At 37.5% G+C, this 17260-nt stretch overlaps 1 protein-coding gene across 1 annotated transcript in view; it reads right to left on the bottom strand.

Annotated features, from left to right (window-relative positions):
- pcsk2 (proprotein convertase subtilisin/kexin type 2) overlaps window positions 1-17260 on the bottom strand; it is a 90575-nt gene that overhangs the window by 17971 nt on the left and 55344 nt on the right. Inside the window, exon 6 of the mRNA NM_001097191.1 lies at window positions 5926-6002. Within this exon, the coding sequence (NP_001090660.1) occupies window positions 5926-6002 (77 nt within the window). The remainder of the gene's footprint in view (window positions 1-5925; window positions 6003-17260) is intronic.

Here is a 17260-nt window from a genome sequence, read left to right as displayed (position 1 = left end):
TTACATTTATATCTCCTGGGTCAGTTAACCACAATGGGTTGTAGGGGAACTCCATAGCTACATTCATTCGTAAAGGTTTCTGAGAGATGTTTTCTTTAGTGGTGCCAATGTCTTACTGCTTGTTGGAGGGGCAGGCAGGGGTCTAGAGAAAATCACTATATCTATAGCTGGTAATTTTCCAAATAAAGTGCAGACACCCTTCCTTCAACTTCATACATTTATTTCACATTTGCGCACCAGAGTATGCACAGTCATTCAACAAAACCATTTGCACTTTCCAACTTACAGTAAGAGTTATATCAATGGGCCACCTTCCCAGTTAGGGACATCTTCATTGACTCTACTGTTACCTTTGGATTATCTTCCCCCACTTGTCTGCTCTAGCAGTCCGGGACTACCCAAGGTGCCCCTCTGCACTCCTCAAGACAGGACTTTTTCCGTAACAGTTTCGGCCTGATGCCTGGTCCATCCACTACAACTAGGTTCCCTCAATAATGGGGTATCTGTTAGGGCCTAGTCCCTTTAACTCCTTGTTGGGGTGTTTGGCTGCTCTTGCTCGCTTGTCTGTCTGTTTCGTGCACCTAGTACTTACACTTATTTTTACTTAACTAAACCTCCACTACTGGTCCTTGCTGGTACTTGCCCTCCTGCAGATGGTATTGTTCCTGCCACACTCTCCAGTCAAGACCATGAACCTGGGCGTCACTGCCCCTTTTGTACTTTCCTGCCTACAGTGACATCTGGTGGTTGGTGGTATTAAGTACATGTAACTATACCAAAATTACTATGCTGCCATGCACAACAATTTTTTCACCTCTATACATGCTGTCTCTGGGAAAGACTCTTCTGTTAGAAAAATACAGGAGAAGTTTTAATAGTCTTTGTGCAAATAGACCCAGGGACTATTTAGTCTCCCACTGCACCTAAAACCCGTGCTATACGTGAGGCATTCCTAAACCTATTATTGTTTTATATAAATGTAGGGACCCATAGGGTTAAGCTTGCTATGGCTTTAAACACTACTGTACCTCTTCACACATTTATTGTTATTGGGCAAAAGGTGCTCAGGTTACAGTTAAAACACTATCTCTTATAGGTTTAGCCTGGTTGTACACGCCCCCTGCAGACTGATATAGTGTCTGGCAGGAGGGTGTGACTTCCTCTTTGGCTGCAGGCTGCTTTCCAAGCAGAGCTCCATTTGAGCCTGGGAGCAGACATTAGGCCCCAGAAGCCATTTGTACCCCAGAGGATACCATCCCTCTGGAGAAAGTCGGGGACAGGGCTCCGTGAACAAGGTTTAGTCAGCACAGCAGATTTGTAATAGCACTTTCTAGGAAAGTGAAGTAGTCAGTTCTAGTAAGCAAGGGCAGCCTAATAGCCCCATCAAAGGAGAGTTTAGATCTAGGAGTATTTCTCCTATCCGGCAATGTTGCCTCAGTGTAGGGCCATGGAGTAGAGATAGAGACAGGAATTGAATAAATCCTGATCCCTACTCACCCGGAGGACTCATATACTAGGGGTTATCAACCTGAAGGAGCAGATATCTACCCAGACTACCTCCAAGGGGTATTGGCTGAAAGATGTATTTACCCTGCCCAGACTCTACCAAGAGGTGGGATAAACCGGTGTACATCCTCTCTACTTCCTCATAGTGTACTTTATTATACCATTAATAACCCTGCGTAACATCGTGTCTTGGACAAATAAATCTGTACTATAGTTTATCACAAGAACCTTTCTGGCGTCCATTCTTACCAACTGCACTACACAGCTACAGTGAGTAGTAGTTCAACTACACCCTCAGCTCCTGTTAAGGTCTTCCACCTAAGCGAAGGCCCATCCTAAGAAAGAGAGTCACATATAACACATGCTCTCATGTTACTACTAGCCTGGTTTAACCAATTCCTAGCCAAAATAGTGTTACATAAAGTATATCCAAACCAGCAGGCAGGTATCAAGACCACCATTCATAAGTATGCCAGCCATATTTCCTTATGTAAAAAGTCCTGATCCCTTGCCAAATGGAAATCCTGAAACACATAAGAGTCAGTCCATCGGGTGAGCTAGATAATATAATGAGAATGCCCATGCGGTTTCATTCATATGCAATTGCAGAGATAACATTTTAGCCGTTACCACACAAAGCAAGATTTACTCTGCAGGTTGTACTATTACCTTATCAATAAATGTGCACTTCAAACCCAGCGCATGTTAGGTGCTAACAAATCCTGCTACAACGTAGTTCAGTGTTTGAGATATTTACAGACCATGTGTCTGAATACATATACATCCAGAGAAAAATAATACAGCATTGTTATATTATGGGCAGTACTGATGGCAAAAGGCAATGTATAATGTTTCCCTGCTAAATATTTTTATGGCTCATTGATTCATTGGAGGCACAGTAGCCAATATCCTGCCTGGCAGTCTAAAGGTTGATGATAATACTTGCAGAAAGTATGTCCCCTTAATTGATGATATTTCTTTAATGACAACAGCAAGAGTAGGGAGTGAGAAAAGAGAGGAATATGTTGGATTGTGTGGGAGGTAGTATGTGTGCATCTGGGGGGGGTTAAAAAAGAGACAGGCAGAGAGGCAGAATATAAGTGATTGCAGAAAACACGCACATAATTCACATAAACCAAAATAAATGCATATACAGATATATTTTTTGCTAAATGCTAGATTCTTTCTAAATAAGGCTCACATGCAGAGCTGCTTTTGAATAATAGAAATAATGAAGAGCTCAGCATGGATCCCTAGGGATATTGACTTAGAAGCTTTGCACTATACAAAGCACCATTGTTTGGAGGCTCTGTACGTTTCTACCTTCGGCTGCATGAACTGCCGTGCCAGTAAGATAAAAATGAACAAAATATTTAATTCCCAGTTCATTAAATGTTACTAGCAAGCTCCTAAATTAGGATTATTATTCTTTATTCTTTATATAAGAAGGAAGCAGATGGCTACCATAGAAAATGTTGAAAATGCTTCATAAGTAATATGATTTGGAAAGGGTTCAGTACTGAACAGAATAATATTTAAGGGGGAAGTGTGACAGAACAAATATTTTATTTAACTTTCATCTCATGATTAATATAATCAATTAAAAAGACTGTACGGTTTCTGTTCTTTTTACTATCCACTTGGTGGGTTCCACTCCCAGGGCTGCCTTCGGGGGTGGGGGCAATCCCGGGCCTGATGGGTTTTTGGATATAAGGGGGGCCAGGCCATGCTGCACTAACTTGATTAGCTGGGCCCCCCAAGAAGTGAGGGTGGGAGCTTGGGTGCCTCCATGTTCTTTCCACTAACAGGTGGAAAGGTTTTGTCCAGGTAAAGCTGCATGGGAATTGGATGGGCTGGAGGGAATTTCAAACTTCACCTTTGCAATCCCTGTGCAGCTCTACTGGGACTTAGATTACAGGGAGAAAAGGAACAGTACAGAAAGCTGTGTGGGGAAAAGAACATGCAGGCTCAGGAGCTCCTGCCTTCTCTTCCCAAGTCTGCTGCTCACTGATAGCAGCAGGGCCCAGCTAATCAAGTAAGTGCCCCAAATACCCCACTCCAACACTGCTCCCTTTATGCAGGCTTTCATTTAGAAATGTTGTAATTTAAAGACGGTTAGCTCTAATACATGATGCAGGGAAAGGAAGCACAGACCAATCATGAATTTCAGCTGTCTATTGAATAAAACATCTCTGACAAAAACAACTAAGACACAAACAACTCTGACACAAACAACTCTGACACAAACAACTCTGACACAAACAACTCTGACACAAAGCCTGTATACATTTCTGAAAAAGGAATATTGAAGAGTCTGCTGAATTTTATTGTTGATGATATATTGGAACTTCAATTCATTTTTTGTTGACAGCTCCCATTTTACAGAATTGCACACTTGTAAGTGGCCGTTAAAAAAAAGGACTTCGATAAAAAAACCTGCATAGATTGCTGGAAAGAGGGTGTTAAAAGTTAACTTGACAATTTTTGAAACTGAATAGACATTTTACTGATGCTACTTGGATGCTATTTTTTGGATAAAAAATGGAGTTTGGGAGTTATAATTTTGACCCAAGTTTTGCTTAAAAATTAATGAATTATGCATATCTTTGTTACGATATAATGTAGGAAGAAATGTAACTGTATTAAACAGGATTACAGGATTCACTATAAAATGTATGGTAACACATAGGTCTAGGGCAAGGCATAGGCTACGGATCTGATCAGCACTTAAGTCTATGTGTAAAAAGCCAATGGATGAGTTTCAGCTACTGGGCAATGTAATGAAAACATATTGTGCCCAGAAGAAATCCTCCCTACTGCTTCCCAAAACGCTCAGGTTTGGATTAACTTAACCTCTCTTCTGGTCTATGGCACCGTAGGAATATTATAAGTAAATTGGTTTTTGACAGGTTTAAAGTCTCCATCAGGCTTCCTCTTCCTCCTTAATGGAAGCTTAGTGATGACACATGTTCCATCTGACCTGCATGTCATCACTGAGTTGTGCAGATCTTGGAGCAACTGTGCATGTCCCAAGGCAAAGGCATTTCGGGGAATAGAAGAATGGAAGAGACCCTTGCACCAGCTTAGAAGAAGGGGTTGTGCAAAAACATCTACAATTTTTAAAGGGTATGAAAGGGCTAATTTATTTTGGGCATCACCAAAATTTGGAGTGAATTTCAGTGAATTAAATGGCAAAGTTATATACCAGATCAGTGGCTGCACACCATTGTACCATATTCCCAGGCGCCACGGGTCCGGGCTTGCTTATGTGCAGAAGAGAAAAAAAAATCAGCACTAGGGACACCTGGGAAGGGTAAGTAAAATGGTGCGGCAGAGCTCCGCACCCTAGGCCTGTACACTTGGGGGTGCCAAACATATTGGCACGCTCCAGTGAATCTAGATTTCATGGTCCTTTGAAGAGGTGAAACTTAGGTACTGGAATGGGACCTGTTATCCAGAATACTTTCAACCTGGGCTTTTCCACATTTGAATTTTCATACCTTGTCTCCTACAAAAAAAAGCTGAACATTAAATAACCCCAATTTATTGTTTTGCCTCTAATAAGGATTCATTATATCTTAGTTGGGATCAAGTACAAGGTACTGTTTTATTGTTACAGAGAAAAAAGTAAAGCAATTTAAAAAGTTGAAATGATTCAATTTCAACAAGGGCCTTTAATTCAAAGCTGGATAGCAGGTTTCTGGATAATGGATCCCATACTGGTACTGTTAGCATTGTAATAGGACATTCAGGGTGGTATCATTTATACATGAAGTTGACTTCATATATATTTTAATCACAAAACAAAAACTGTAGTACCGTGTTAGCCAGTGTCAAAAATAATAATAAAAAAACAACAAAACACAAATACAAGAGTATTGTAGAAATGATACCTATATTGGCTAACAATAAAAATACATTGGAAGCTTTCAGAGCTCTAAGGCCCCTTCCCTGATGAAGAGGCATTAGAGCTCTGAAAGCTTGCAATGTATTTTTATTGTTAGCCAATATAGGTATCATTTCTACAATACTCTTGTATTTGTGTTTTGTTGTTTTTTTATTATTATTATATATTTTAAGAAACCCTGTTGTAGAGGGAGAGGAGAAGAAATATAAATGACCTTTCTGTTTGAATTAAACCTTCTGCAAGTAAGTTCTTTTTCCTCAGAAACCTGCTTTCAAAAGATGTTTTTCCCAAAATTTCCCAAATTGAAATTAGATAAATCAGCATTTCCCAAAGTAGATAAATCAGATAACTCAGCATTTGTTTTTTTATAAGTGTGAGAATAGATTTTTACAGAATATTCAGCATATTATGGACCTTTCTAAATATACTCCAAATCCTTATCTTATATAATTATACATATGGCGGTACTAGTACCATAATCATTTTTGGGGTGCAAAATAATATTACTTTACCTGTTGAACCAGTCATCCGTATATCGGGGATATGGGTAGGGATCATTGCTGCTGAAGTCATAGCTTGCCTCTGCATTCTGGAATATAGATAGCTAAAATTAATATTGTATTTCTGACAAGGTTTTAATAGAGTTTTTAGGATATAAGCAAGAGATTCGCATGAAGGTGGTTGAGAATGGCGACCCACAATTCCATTGCCAATATGAAAGCTACAATATACAAATGATTCCCATATGAGAAACAGAATATAAGAATTGATTAGAATTACTATAAATGCAGGAAACTGTGCCTATGTATTTTGTTCATATTTCATAGCTATAGTAGAACCCTGATTTTACATTTCCCATGGGGCAGCATCAAAATGGCATACATTCTGGGAAAATGTAAGGTCCGGGGCAAGAAAAACCAAGCTTGTCTGTATGGTACCAGGAAAAAATGGTGTCAGTTCCTGGAAAACATAAAATCCAGGTATATAAAATCAGGATTCTATTGTATATTCAGGTGAAACATAATAATAATGTATGATATAATAATGTATAAATAATAAAAATGTATGATATAATAATGTATACATAATAATGTATGATATAATAATGTATACATAATAATAATGTATGATATAATAATGTATACATAATAATAATGTATGATATAATAATCTATACATAATAATAATGTATGATATAATAATGTATAAATAATAAAAATGTATGATATAATAATGTATACATAATAATAATGTATGATATAATAATCTATACATAATAATGTATGATATAATAATGTATAAATAATAATAATAATAATAATAATAATGTATGATATAATAATGTATACATAATAATAATGTATGATATAATAATGTATACATAATAATAATGTATGATATAAAAATCTATACATAATAATAATGTATGATATAATAATCTATACATAATACATATTTTATAGTCATTGCGTTTTCTTGCACTTTGGTGGATAGCATGGTATAAACCTCTTTCACCATTTTAAACTAATACAGAATCCTTAATTCAAAGCAGGAGACCGAATCTGCACACACTTTGCACTCTTTAAATCACAGATATTTAATAATAAAGCTGCTGAAACCTTTGGCTGCTTTTTACTGGAAAATGATTGAGCCCTTTTGGAGTTAATTTGCTTTAAATCTCTGAATCCCTGTGGATTTTACTTATGTCTCCATGGTTACCGGGGAAGATATGAATCTGTATAAATAAGGAGATATCAGACTGATGATAAATAATGCATGATGTAAATTTACATGTATTTGATCCTGACTTACAACACAGGCCCGTTGGCAATTAATAGTAAGTTTCTACCCAAGCACAGCATTGTTCCATTGCTTTAGTAACTATTTTAGCAAAGGACAAACATATAAAAGAGGTGCTCGGTAAGATACTGCCCCTGCTTTAGTGGGCACACAATCCAGATGTCTGTAGTTCATAACAAATTCATGTATATTTAGTGGGGTCTTCATTGCTTATTCGTGCTTTAAGAGTAATATATATTAAATAGATTTCTTAATTAGTTAAGAAAACTCACAGATGGAAAAGACACTGTTTCCATAATAGGTAATATTCAAGCACCAGTTTCTGGAAAATCGTTGGCTATTATATTAAATAGTCTGAAAATAGAGCCTCCTACATACAAGTCTGTTGCCTTAGGATAGAACTTTCCAAATTTTGCCACCTATCCAAGATATCCAGTTCAATAGATCACATGTTTGGGGACTGTATTATATTGAATTATGTATATATCGTATATAAAGACCATAGGGAGGCTGAAAGAGCTATAAATATCCCTTTATGGCCTATATTTATTGGACATCTCTGCTATAGCACTGGTGTTCTAGGTTTGATTTCAACAAGGAGTTTCTGTGTAATATCTAGCATTAGCCCAGGGTCAGAACCCTTTATTGCCTTGGTGTTGCTGTCTATTTCTGGGATGGATGTGACCATTGTGTGACTTTCACCCAAACCATCAAGTTTATTATCTGGAAGGTGCTAGTCACCCATAGCAACCAATTAACAGATAGCTGTTTAAAAACAATCGTCCCATTGGGGTGACTAGACCTGGGCATACTTAGCTCCTTTAGTTACATATCGGGGTTAGATTGTAAGCTCCACTGGGGAAGGAACTCATGTCAATGATGTACAATCTCTGTAATGCACTGCAGAATAGGTTGGTGGTATAAATATCCCAAACCCATTATCCAGAAAGCTCCAAATTACTTAAGGTATAAAGGTCTAAATTAAGGAAAGATTTGAAAACCCATGGTCCCAACAGGGTCAGACTGGGGGGTGCAGGGACCACCAGGGCTGCACCCCCCACATGGGCCCCCATCATACTCCCCTAAACCCCCACAGGGGCACCCGCCCGAGTTCCTCCCCTGAGCGTGTGTAAGAAACTTACAATGCATCAGAGGAGGGACAACGGCGGGCAGGGGAGCACTGACCGGGATCAGGTCTGGGCCGCCGGGCCCCACCAGGTTTTTTTGCTGGTGTCTCAGCAGCCCAGTCTCACCCTGGGTCCCGAGCATTCTGAATAATACTTGAATAGTATAGGCATATTGTTTACATGCAAAGAGCAGTATTAATGAGTTGAAAATCGAACATTAAAAGTCAAACATAAAAATACAATGTTTTTTTAATGTTTTTCACTCTGTTTAAAGAAGTATTGTGCACTTGCAGTGTTACAAAAATTGGTCATTTATTGAATTATTTCTGGCTGCAAAACTAATGCTGGTATCTATCTCTATATCTACTAAGAAACTATGAATCAGTATTTTAGAGATGAAACACACACAAATATTTTATTGGCGTATCTGCCAAGTTGCTGTTTAGTAAATGAATGTGTTTTTCATCTTCAGTTTGTTGCCATATGACTCAAATGCATAGGGAATAGCGATCAGAGAGAAACGGGAAGATTGCTAGAGAGGGAATTTAAGTGCGCACAGGAAAAGATTGGCACTGACAAACATAATTCAATAAACAATTTACTTAATGTAGAGGTGAGATAGTTTTAATAGTGCCTTGTCTTGCCTATTGTAAAATGTAGTAATACATGCAGAACTGAACAACAGTTTTGCCCCAAATTCTGTTTGTGACATCTACTCAAGTCTAGAAATGTATTCCTGCACAGCAAGTTGATTTAATTCAAACCCATTATATGACCTTGTACATTCAGTGACACTGCTCATTCTTTTGGTGGTATTGCCATTTAGTAGATCAAGGTTGCCTTGTCCACCACTTGTGCTCTGCTTGGGAATGCCTCACAGTCATATTCTAGTCATATTCTATAGTCATAGTCTATTACAGGTCATCCGGTGACAATTATTGCTTTATTATCTCCATTCCACCAATGTCTTCCAGACATATCAAGCCCAAGCAATGTGGGCAACAGCTCTTATAATTTCTGATCAAATGTATGTTCACACTACACCAGTTAGGCTAAAAGCATTTTCTAAAAACCTGATGCACCTTTCACTGTCTGAGGTTCACTGCATTTTGTTGTCAGTTGCTACTGCCAAACCATGCCAGATATACTGCATGTTTTCCAACATTTATAGTTTTTTTCTCACATTTACCCCTGGGCTAAGTTGACCAGGTATCCTAGGTGATCCGGCCAGCCTTCTTCCCCTCATACAAGCAAATATTTGTGTGTAATAGTGCACGCATGCTGATGGCCAGCAGGGATGGGGCGAATTGAGGAGGGACCGGACTAGGGGTGCAGAAGAGGTACATGCTTAGCAACCACCCCATTGCTGTGCCCTAGGCATGTGCCTCTTCTGCCAACCCCTAGTTCTGGCCCTACACACTTTGATAGGCTGCTCTGTATTATTTTTTTGCCCACAGGCAAGTTGAGGACCACACTGTTCCTGGTCATTGTAAGAGCCAAAATTAATTAAAAATTAAAAGTATAAAATCAGATTCTCTAATGATGCAGCACCTTCTCGCCCCTTTAGGAGCACAAAAGTAATGATGGATGGAAAAGCATGAAGAAGGGTGCCTCGGGAAGGCATTGGGATCGGAATTTCACCTATCGGTTGAAGAGGTTTGTATGCATAAAGTAAGCTAAAAGACTTTGTTCTGGGGTTTTAGCCTTTCTATTTGTATAATACCAATTCTGTCACTTGTCAACATGTTAGATCTTTTAAAAGTTGAAGGATAGATCATAAAAAACTCTCTAGAGAAACTGAGGAAAAATTAGCGAAACCACTTAAAATTTGCAAAATGCGGGTACCGTGTGACTTTTTTGACACAAATGCCTTTTTTGACGCAACTGCACCTTTTTTGGTGCCAGCACAAATGTTCATGGCAACATTTTGCGGACATTTTGTGAAACAGAAATTCATCTCTAGAGTCTCTAGAGTGGGTTCAGATCAGAATTCATGAATAATGGCAGCTATTAGAGGAAGGGCAAATAATCATAGTCTATAATCACCTTAGTTAAAGAAATAAAATATCTGTGACATTAAGTTTACTTAAGCATTTACTGGTCTCTTTCTTGGAATCTTGCGGGGCAAAGACCTAGATAAAGTGCTCTCAAATTACAATGATGTGAACTAGAGCATGCATTAGGGCCCACAAGGATATCAGTAGCACCACTTCAAATGCAAGCAAATTGCTGAAGGTCACACCCACCACCTTTAGGTTGATCTGCTTACCGTAAAACAATCACTGTTCAAGGGATACTTGTGGCAACTACGCACTGATCACTTACATTTTATTACCCACTGATCAGTAGCAACAATTACAAAAACCTTCTGTGTCTTAGCCCTAAGAGGATTTAACCCTAGCAAAGAATGGCAGATCCAAAGCAGAGAATGCTTAAAATAGAATTTGATATTTAAACAGATTATCTTGATGTCAATGCATAATCATTAAGCATGCATGGAAAGTGACAGACAAAGTTAGACATTTGAAAGGTGGATATTATTCCTTTGAAATGCACCGTGATATTATTATAATAATAATAATGGAAGGAATTTATAGTGTAGTTAATATATGATAATGTTAAAAACAGGATATATATATCCTATAAACATATTTTTTAAAAGAAACAAGTTCTCATAAAAGCTCCAAACCCAAATTTTGCACCATTAAATATTATATTTGTAATACAAGTATAGGACCTGTTATCCAGAATGCTAGGGACCTAGTGTTGTTTTGTAATTTGGATCTTCATAAATTAAGTCTTATAAAAAATAATTTCAACATTTGTAATTTAATACTTTGCTCCAAATTAAGCTATTCTTTATGATACCCTTTCCCAACCACCCACTTTCTCCATGGCAGGATCTTCTGAAACTCACCAGTAGTGATGAGCAAATCTGTCCCGTTTTTCTTCACCTAAAAATTTGCGAAAAGACAGCAAAATTCGGAAAACGGTGAAAAATTCGCCAAGTGTGTTTGTCATGTTTTTTTTTTAGTCGCCAGCTATTTTTTTGTCGCCCATTTTTCCATGACCGTGCTCATTTGTACGCGTCCATTTCCTTTTTGACACGACCGTTGCCTTTTTTGACGCCCCTGCGCCTATTTTGATGCCACCGTGACTTTTTTTGACGCGCAGTGAATTTTTGGGCAGTGAATTTTCTCAGAAGTTTCGCAAAACAATTTGCCAATGACGAAATGCAGAAATTTGCTGCAGATCTATGCCTGGTGAATAAATTTGCTCATCACTACTCACTAGTTCTAGTGACCCAGGGTCCAAGATTGACAGGACAGTAATCCTATCATTAGTTGTGCGGAGTTGCTCCCTATTTGTCTGCAGTTCTTATGTTGCAGCCTCCTGCCCAAATCACTCTTTTCCTGACTTTTATTTCCGTCTAGTAAGATTTAATATCGCATTCCAACATGCTAAAACCTGCCCCACTTATACCACTGCCATTTATCATTCTTTCTTTGGCTGGTTCTTCATAAATTCTTGATAATGCAGATGTTTAGTGACAGGATTAGATTTAAATCATCCCATTTTCCTTGATCACTCCATCTCACAAAATCATGTGCACTTTAGCTAATCAATACCTGAAATGCACATTATTTTATACGAGGAGCAGTAAAGGAAAGCAGCTTGAATGCAGGAAAGGAAGATGTGCATCTGATCATGTCCTTATCCAGCTGCATTAATAGTAGCACACACTAGCTGGGGAGATAAAGATTAAGGTTGTAATTAAAAAGTAAATCTCATTAGTTTAAGAAAGGGTCTCCAAGGGAAGGTCTCTAAGGAACAGAGGCTTAATGGGGGAGGCAGGATTCAAAGGACCCTGTTCATTCTTTTAGGCACAAAGACCTCCAAATCTCTTCTTTTATTTATATTATTTTGCAAAAAAACTATTTCAGATTTGTTACTTACCTGCTTTACATGAATAATGCAATGTATTGCTTTTTTTGTATGAATCATATATATCCCCTTTAACTGCAGTCGTGAGGAAATATAGTTTCCAAACAATATGTCACATCAAAGTGATGAATGTGGAACTGTACAGGAGTTCATTAGCCTGAAGACTCCTTGCTTCTTTGTTGTTTACAAGCATATAAAATCCTTCATGTTTATCTGTGCTTTCACAATATTCTTATGCAGTGAGGTACAAAGACAAGAATCTAGAGCTTATAAATATCTTCCAGTTGTTAAATCCGTATGGGAGTAAAATAAGCCCATCAATATTTCCCACTGAGCTTTTCTAATATGCTCTTTGAAAATCAATTTTTATTTATGAAGAGAACATTTCTACAATGATTTGCCTGTTCAATTCCCCTTGGCAAATAGTACGACTGGAAAATATCTGTATGCAGTAATGAAAAATAATGTACTATAATGAATTGGAATCTGTATAGAAAAATAAAATTCCAGACAAAACTATAAGCCAATTGATATTCAATTTTTAGACTAATAAGCATAAAACATAATGTACTATAATGGATCAAAATCTGCATATGAAAAACGAAATGGCAAAGAAGCCAATTTGAGGAGCAAGTCTCTCTTTAGATGGAGAAGGATGGGTGTCACCCTGCTGTTTTATATATGTGACATTAAAAGGGTGTAATAACTTTTCAGAGATTATTTAATCATCTTTAATGTCTAAATAAACAGCTATTGAACACAGGGAATGTTTGGGGGGGGGGGTTCGCAGTGCATTTGCCATGGTCCCATCATCATTGAGCCCCCTTGGAGAGGATGCCATATGTTGCTTAACAAACCAATCACTAGCATTTACTTTAAAAACCCAGTGGGAGAGCATTAGCCCATAGGATAAACCCATGAAAATGGGATTTTCTTGGAGTCCTTTGGGATTAGTTCCCATAATTTACATTGCTTAACAATATGTTGTATGTATTATTTGTTATTATTATGTATATTTGGTATATACATCAGGGATGTGCAACTTCTGTCCCTAGTTGTTGTTAAACTGCAAGTCCCAGAATCCCACTAATTGCTAGGCGCAAGAAAGATTATATTGTATTGAAAACAGTGGAAATGTCTAAACCAAGATATTAGGGGAGATTGTGGAATATTCTCTCTAAAGAAGTGATCCCCAACCAGTGGCTTGTGAGTAAGATGTTGCTCCCCAACCCCTTGGATATTGCTCCCAGTGGCCTCAAAGTAGAAGCTTATGTTTGAATTCCTGGCTTGGAGGCAAGTTGTTGAGGCATAAAGACCATGTGTACTGTCAAACAGAGCCTCCTGTAGGCTGCCAGTAGAGATGTAGCGAACTGTTCGCCGGCGAACTAATTCGCGCGAACATCGGGTGTTCGCAAGTCCGCAAATTCGCAAACTTTTGCAGATGTTCGCCATTTTGGGTTTGCTGCGTTTTTTTTTGCGCCGCATTTTTTTGCCTCGGTTTTTTCCGCCGCGTTTTTTCGCCTTTGCGTATACATAGGAATAGCTTGCGGGTTTTTTTGGCGGTTTTTTTTTGCGTTTTTTTTTTGCGTTTTTTTACAAAGTATTTTTCAGAGAAATTTTTGCCCTTGATCCCCCTCCTGCATGCCACTGTCCAGGTCGTCGCACCCTTTAAACAACTTTAAAATCAGTTTTCTGGCCAGAAATGGCTTTTCTAGGTTTTAAAGTTCGCCTTCCCATTGAAGTCTATGGGGTTCGCAAAGTTCGCGAATATTCGCGAGTTTTGGCGAAAGTCCACGAACGGGTTCGCAAACATTTTTGGCGATGTTCGCTACATCCCTAGCTGCCAGTCCACATAGGAGCTACCAATAGCCATTAACAACATATTGGACACTCCCAGGAACTTTTTTCATGCTTGTGTTGCTCTCCAACTTTTTTTTATATTTGAATGTGGCTTATGGGTAAAAAAGGTTGGGGATCCCTGCTCTAAAGCATGTATTCTGCCATATAAAATATAGAATTTTGAGTACTGGTAAAAATGCTTTTATAAGAAAGTGAGAACTAACAGTAGTACAGGTATGGGATCTGTTATCTAGAAACCCATTATCCAAAAATTTCAGAATTACATGAAGGCCATCTCCCATAGACTCCATTATAAGCAAATAATTCAAATGTTTAAGATGTTTAAAGCTATCCTATTGGGTATAATTCATGTTTAAATGATTTATTAGTAGACTTAAAGAAATACTAACACCAGAAATTAAAATAAAATTAAACACAACCTATAGGTAACTTTTTACGTACATTAATATTTTGAAAAGTATTTTTTTATTTCAGTACAGGTATAGAACCCGTTATCCACAATGCTCAGGACCCGGGGCTTTCTGGATAAGGGATCTTTCTGTAATTTGGATCTCCATGCCTTATGTCTACTAAAAAATCATTTAACCATCATTTAAACCCAATAGGATTGGTTTGCCTCCAATACAGATTAATTATATCTTAGTTGGGATCAAGTACAAGGACTATTTTAATATTACAGAGAAAAAGGAAATCAATTTTAAAAAATTAAATTATTTTCTTATGTCTATGAGAGATGGCCTTTCTGTAATTTGGAACTTTTTGGATAACGGGTTTCCGGATAAGGGATCCCATACCTGTATTATTATCACGTGATTTCACGCAGCGCATTGCAGAGTAAAGGGGTACAACAAGACCAAACAGTTAACATGTACAGTATCACTTTAAGGTATGGAGATCCACGTTGCAGAAAAAATCTTTTATCCGTAAAACCCAAGGCCCCAAGCATCCCGGATAACAGGTCCTGTACCTGTATTATGGAGTATTGGCCTAATCACTTTCTTTTAGCAATGATAAAATGCACGGTTTCCTGTTTTCAATAAATAATAAAATGCCATGTTGGTCTATGGACTGACCCAATTGCCATTTGAATGTGGTTGGAATGTCCCTTTCTGCCTCTAATTAGAGATAGCAATATTTTTTACACTCTGTCCTGAATTAGGTAAACATTAGGCAATTTTGTGAATTTTTGTTAATTCTGATTCACAATTCATTCTTTTAGGTCTCTTTATTGTTGATTGCATATGTGCCTGTATAATAAGTCAATGTATGTGTGTTAGGGTGCTATGAAAATGACTATTAATAAATCTTTTGAATTTTATGGGGTTTTTTTAATTGTCAGTAGCTTTAATTAGATATTCCATACAACACCAAATGGTATTCTATATCCAAATGACAATGTTACACTTGGGTAATATATTTTGAAAGAAAGCAGCTGTGGCTTTGGTGTGAATTTTGCCAACATACAAAAATCTAATTTCATACATAAATAGATACTGAAAATAATAGATTACCAGACCAGATTAAAATGCCTCAGATTCATTAAACATGATGTATTCAACAGGAAAAAATTAATTACTTGGGCAATAATGAGAATTCCTTTCATCATTTTATGGATAATTAAGTTAGATTGAGACCTGATAGTTGTCCAACAGGATATGAATCCGCACTGATAAACTGAGAGCTAAATGTTTTACATTTAACAAGCTATTTTTTTTAACTACTTTAATTATAATTGTTATTAATGCCATCATTACAGTTTTTGAATTCAAAATATAGTATTTAATTATGGTTTAGAATTACAGGATGCTACTCGGCATCATATTAAAGTTATCTGCTGATCTGCACCTTGTCATTTTTTACACATGCACTGCCAAGTAAAATGAATTTCTATTAAAAAAAAAAAAACCTCTAGCGGTCATACTTTAATAAAGTTTATTGCATAATAATAGTGGGCCTTAGGGGGCTGATGGTGCCAATATTGCTAAGTTCTAGAGACTACTGAAGAAAACATATACTGGTATAACTCTATGGTATATCTCATGTTATGAGAAAAGTTAGGTGTTATCTAGGTGTTCTAACCTTTCTCATAACATGAGATATACCATAGAGTTATACCAGTATATTGTCCCTACTATGGATGATCCCAGACAGCTGTCCTTTCTCTTGGTTAAGGTAGCCATATGCTAAAGGATCCACTCATTTGGCGAGGTTGCCAAAGAGGGGACCTTTCCCTGATATGCCCACTAAGTCTGGCAACATCAAATAGATCCAACCGTTTGGGCCATATGTGTATTAAACATCAGGTTGATCCTTGACCCCATTCATGGGCCCATAAGCAGCCAATATGGTCTGTAGGCAGCTTTTATCAGCCTGTGTATGGCCACCTTTATGTTAGACCATCCCTTCTGGTCAACTAAGCAATGCCTTTTAAGTAGCTTCTTGTGAGGGTACCATGACACAGTAGGTCAATAGGAGAGTTAAGCGTGGTCACAATTAAAACCAGTTTAATAAGGATCTATGGCAGCAGATCCATTTTGTAGATTGTAAGCTCTTTTGGGCAGGGCTCTCTTCACCTCTTGTATCGGTTATTGATTGCTTTATATGTTACTCTGTATGTCCAATGTATGAAACCCACTTATTGTACAGCGCTGCGGAATATGTTGGAGTTTTATAAATAAATGGTAATGTAATGTAAAATCATCGATGAATACAATGCTAAAGTGACTGCCATAACTAACACATATCAATTACCCTATACATGGACCTCACTAGATTTGAAATTAGCACTAAAATCATCAGACTATATACTGTATGAAGAGGTCAAAGATGAAAGGTTTAACATAAATCAACAAAAACAAGAAATAATCTTCTTATTCAAAAATGATAGAAAACATAGAATGCCTTCAGACAAACATGGCCACATTCAATGTTTAGATGTAGTGGAGGTAAAGAATAACAAAAGGGATTAGATGTGGAGTGCCTGAAGGCTATAATGTGTTTCCTACAAGTTCATATCTCTAAAAAGCTAAGTACCATGCCACTTACTTTCAATCACCTACAGCAGCAACGTGTATATTGCATATATGTATTGAATATTTTTAGCATCAATGCATAC

Source organism: Xenopus tropicalis, chromosome 5 (assembly GCF_000004195.4).
Source record: "Xenopus tropicalis strain Nigerian chromosome 5, UCB_Xtro_10.0, whole genome shotgun sequence".
NCBI lineage: Eukaryota > Metazoa > Chordata > Amphibia > Anura > Pipidae > Xenopus > Xenopus tropicalis.
This window is presented reverse-complemented; position numbering and strand designations above follow the sequence as displayed.